The 5,000-nt window shown below is 35.5% G+C and overlaps 1 protein-coding gene across 1 annotated transcript in view; it reads right to left on the reverse strand.

The window, feature by feature from the left end:
• LOC137632371 (endonuclease/exonuclease/phosphatase family domain-containing protein 1-like) overlaps nt 1-5,000 on the reverse strand; it is an 83,133-nt gene that overhangs the window by 47,127 nt on the left and 31,006 nt on the right. Inside the window, exon 3 of the mRNA XM_068364306.1 lies at nt 3,849-3,951. Within this exon, the coding sequence (XP_068220407.1) occupies nt 3,849-3,951 (103 nt within the window). The remainder of the gene's footprint in view (nt 1-3,848; nt 3,952-5,000) is intronic.

Raw genomic sequence — 5,000 nt, forward strand, 5'->3', positions numbered from 1 at the left:
CTTAATAAACCAAAATGTTACAAATTTCAAATCTTTTTTAACACACATTTAAAATTAATAGCACTAACTCGTACATCAAAATTGAAGAGTCAAGGGAGGCCTCAAACTCAAAATTTCATATCTTACAGATTTATCTTAATAATGAAAACCACTTTCAACAAAAATTAAGGTAAAATTAGTAACAATTTCAGTCATTCCTCAGACTACAAAAATCTCAAAAATAAATGGCCTAAATAATTGGAGTTCCCTGATCAGGCAACCAACAGAAGCTATCCCAATTTAAAACTGCAGTATCATCAGATCCCTTCAAGTATTGTTGCCTAGAAGTCTATTCATGTTCTTTCCTAGAACGTCGTATGGTAAAACTGCCTGCCAAGAATTGGCTTATTAGAGAACTTGTGCTGTTCATTTGAGGGCTATTAGAAGTTGTCAAACAATGTGCATAACATGACAATTGTAAATAATGGATAAGTAGAAGAGTAACTCCATGTAGTTGATTTTTAAGTAGCCATAAATTCAATATTCTTTTACTAGGCAATGAAAGTCCTCTGAATGAACAGATGTTGTTGATATACTGGTAGTGGGGTCAGTAATAATGGGCAGCGAACGTTTTCTGCAAAATCAGGAGTCAGAGAGAGAACAGAGAAGTCTTACATTTCATATGAGTAACTTCTTAAAAGGTATGCAATTTGCTCAAACAACTCAACAGTGCAAAGGCCAATAAAAAGTGACTTTAGTGGTCAGGTGCTGAAAGGACGACTCAAAGAATTCATAATGAGCTTGCTAAACTATGAACTACTAAGAAAGGTTTCACTTTGGAGGCCAGAAAGACATATGATAAAATAATTTATCAAAGTGGAAAGACCTTTCCACTCTATAGACTTTGGTTACTGAAAAAAAAACAGGTTTTAGAGGAGGCTTAGATGAGGTTGAAGTTGGCAAGAATGACATATGATAAATAATTTATCAAAGTGGAGAAAGAACCTTCCACTCTACAGACTTTGGTTACTAAAACAAACAGGATTTTGTGGAGGCTTAGATGAGGAGGAAGTTGGCAATCTTAAGGGCTGAAAAAATCAAAAGGAGGCTTTGAAGATAACTGACATCCCTTACTACAAGCAGAAAATTTGCCCCATAGTCAGTGACTATTCCGATCACATAACATGCCTCCTCCTGCTGGGAATATCTTCTACTATGATATTTAACTTTCCTTGGGACAATTTTGATGTCACTGGGACCTACACACAAAGTCCAGATCTTATTCCTTCTTGGTTCCCGAGGTAAGCTCTTTGGTGGAGCCATATGTTATTACTATATTACCCTTGTCATCCACTGAAACTACAAACAACTGAAAACCCAAGACCACAGGCTGCTTGAGGGCTTGCAAAAGTAGGTTTCAATTACCTGAATGATGCATGCTTTCCAATTTTGTTTTGAGTGTTTTCAAATGAAGATTTTTGAAAATGAAAAAGACCAGGAATACTTACTTTCAGATGGCCACACAACTATGGCGCCCTCTTTTCATCACTGTGTGGGAGACTAAGGCAGAGCAACAGTGCAACTCCTCTACTCTCCTCGGCGATTCTTTGGCGGCAAAAGACAGTCTTGATAGTCAGAACCCTGACTGATAATGACCTCACAGGTTTAAAAGTATAAACATAAGAGCCTTGAGAACGAGATTCACGTCCCATGAAGAGGACAGGTCTATATCTTTCAGTAAAAAGACCATGCTCAAAACTGGGCAGTAGCCTTGACAATAGCGACTGAGAGGAGCTTCTCTCAGTGAAGGAAGACCAGGATATCCATAATCTATGCAAGAGATGTTCTGATCAGAGAATCCCTGCTATGATGCCAATCGCAGAAGATGGGCCACTTTTCCTGGTTGATTAGTGCAGAGTACTGTTACAGGAGCCCAGACATCTCCTGCAGTGCCTCACGAAAAGCATTTTGCTCGGAGATGCTGGAAGACTTCAACCATGAAGTTCCAGAGATTTCATGAATTGGTGGTACATTTGAAGGTGCGGTTGACGGGGACACAAGGGCCGAAGGGAGTTTACTAGGGACATTGACTAGCGCTAACAGATCAGAGATTAAGATACCCTCTTGGAATGTGGGCCTCATACAGCCCACCAGGATCATCCAGAATCTAAAGCGTAATAAACACTTGGACGAAAGGCTGAACAGTGTAATGGTGTAACAAACCAGGTGATTTTATGGGTGTTAAAGGCCATTTTTAACACCTCGGGTCTGGAATGGGGGAGCAAAACATAGGGAGCTTCCTGTTTAGCTAGCACTGTTGTCAAAGGACAAGCCTTTTAAAGATCTTTTAATTTTTGGAGGGGTCACCACTGGGGTCACTGACACAACCATGTCTTCACCACTGGAATCACCACAGGAGACACTGAGACAGAGATAGCCTTAGATACTAATTCAGTCTATATTTCTGTCTTGATGTTGAAAATTAGAACATTTGCATCACAAACCTGACAGGACTGTATTTTGAAAAAACACTTTAGTCTTTTAGATCTTAATTTCTGGTGTGTGGGCTTCCTGAATAACCAATTCGTGGTGGCTTTGTATTGATATGGGAGTGCCCAATGTGTGGTTGGCTTATTAGGAATATAATTTTTCATAATTACTGTGCCTTTATTATTTTCATTTTGAAATAGATATTCATTATTTTTTTAAACAGTACTAAGCATTTCCTTTCATAAAATATCTCCTCCTAAGCCATCAATATTTTTTTGTGTTATTCGCTTCCTTTCTAAAAGTTTACCCGAGATTTAGGCTATTTATTATATACAGTATATTACTGATTTTCCCCAGAATTAAATCAATGGCCATACTACCTGTTTATTCCGCAAACTCAAGATAAAAAAATAATAGAAGTTCTAAGGTTCTAAGTGGGTCCCCTTGCTCAAAATAAAACCAAGGGATGGTGTCTAGTGCCCATTTCTTCTTGACTGTTTACCTTTCACCCAGATCTTTGGGTATTGAACCATATTTTTTGTGTAGTGAAAAGTTGGAGTGTAGTCAGCATTCGGACACTAGGCAGTCTGCGTGCTCATCTGGACCAAGTCCGCAAACCACTACAAAATCATTAGTAACAACTATGGTAATTGTTTACTATCGTACGAAAGTTTAAATGCAAGTAAAACAGCACTTATTATCCAAATCGGTTGCTTATAACAAAGCAGTATTAATTAATTTAGTTGTTTATAGCCTATGTGTTACTAATGATACATTCATCATTCCTTCCTTTTGTTTTATCAACTTTACTGATCTAGAAGTTGGAATAAGGAGGTGGAGAAAAGAGGTTACTTTACTGTATTTAGGTTTCAGTAAAGTTACTCGCATGATACTCAAGATACATGATAAAATTTCATCTTAAAGGTGAAAATATGGTGCTTGCATAATATGCGAGATTACCTGGGTTAGGCTTAAAAATTATGATTTACAACCAAATATTATTAAAATATTAAAAATACAAAACTTATCTGCCCTCAGAAACCCAGGATATGAGTCTAACATAGACTTCCATTTATATATTTATATATCTGCAATGCACTGAGGGAGCAATAGGCAAACCTCGATATGACAAAGTATTTCTGTATAGTGAACTGTATTCTATAAAAGGAATTATAAAATAACAGAGTTTATCTTGCTTATTAACCACAAGGGTCTTGGAACACATTAGCATCAGTTAAAGTCTAATTTAATACAGGATACTGGATAAGTGCTTTCAAAAGGCATCACAGCCCCTTTAACTCAAAAGGACTTTGAACAAGAGCGATACAGTAAAACACTATTAAGAGAAAAAATTGTCACAATACTATACATTAACTAACCTTATCTTTAGTCAGTTCTTGCAGGTTCCACGTAGCTATTCTTATGGTTGATCGGCCATTATAATTACCATCAAATACTTCACTGACAATGGGTCGTTCGGATCTGTTACAAAACATGAAAGATTACTTATCTAAAAAAAAATTCTGAAAATTTAGAAACCTTTTCTTCATGTATGTATAAAAGACTAAAAAGTGACAAAAATCTAAAACTCTTTTGACAGATGATACAACAAGCTTTTTAGGAAGTCAGACTGCATGTGTATGTAGATTTAATTTTGGACCATTCTTTCATATTTTTCTTTACTATTTCTAAAATATAACTAAACAGCACTCAAATGATATCTGGAGTATATGGTTTCATGAGACATCACATAAAACAAACCTAAAAATTTAGTTGAAATTTTCTTCAAAAATTGTTTCATTGTATGAGGTTAACTATACTCTCAATGATCATCTTTTACACAAATTTAGATTTTAAATTAAAAGGTATGATAATTGCTATTCCTGGTCCCTGCCATCCCCATCCCCCTTCTGATGACTTGACTAATTTCTTCCCACTTGACAAGAAAGTAGTAATAAGCACAACAAAATATCAACTAATTTTTTAATAAGAAAGCTAATTAACAATACACCGTAAATACAACCTTGGCCAGAAACAACCAGGTAAATATAAAGCTTTCATAAATCTTTGACAACCGATGGATGTGATATATGTCCTCAAATTCTTCCCAAAAGATTTTTTTTAGATTGAATTTTGCACCTACGTGAAAAATAGCTCTATATTGGTGGTAGAGCCTTAGTAGAAATTCATATCTATGGGTTTGAAATTACTGTTTTCTAGCGGGCACAGTTTCCACACAATTTTGTTAATATTTCCCTTTCATAATATACAAAATATACAAAAAATTTTCTGGGTCCCATTGGAAATAAGCCCTCTATAAACAAAATTTATTCAGGAACAAATACAACAATTCTAAAATTCCTAACTATGAAACATTTTTTGACAAATATTTTTGAACTTGTAAGGATTTTTGTTGCTATTCATTATACAGTACTGACATGTTCTATTGCAATTCTGATTATTCTTGTTTTAAAATAGTCGCATTTATAAAAAAAAATTCTGTTTGTTGATGGAGTTGAGAGAGGTGATTG

This window comes from Palaemon carinicauda, chromosome 41, assembly GCF_036898095.1.
Source record: "Palaemon carinicauda isolate YSFRI2023 chromosome 41, ASM3689809v2, whole genome shotgun sequence".
Lineage (NCBI taxonomy): Eukaryota > Metazoa > Arthropoda > Malacostraca > Decapoda > Palaemonidae > Palaemon > Palaemon carinicauda.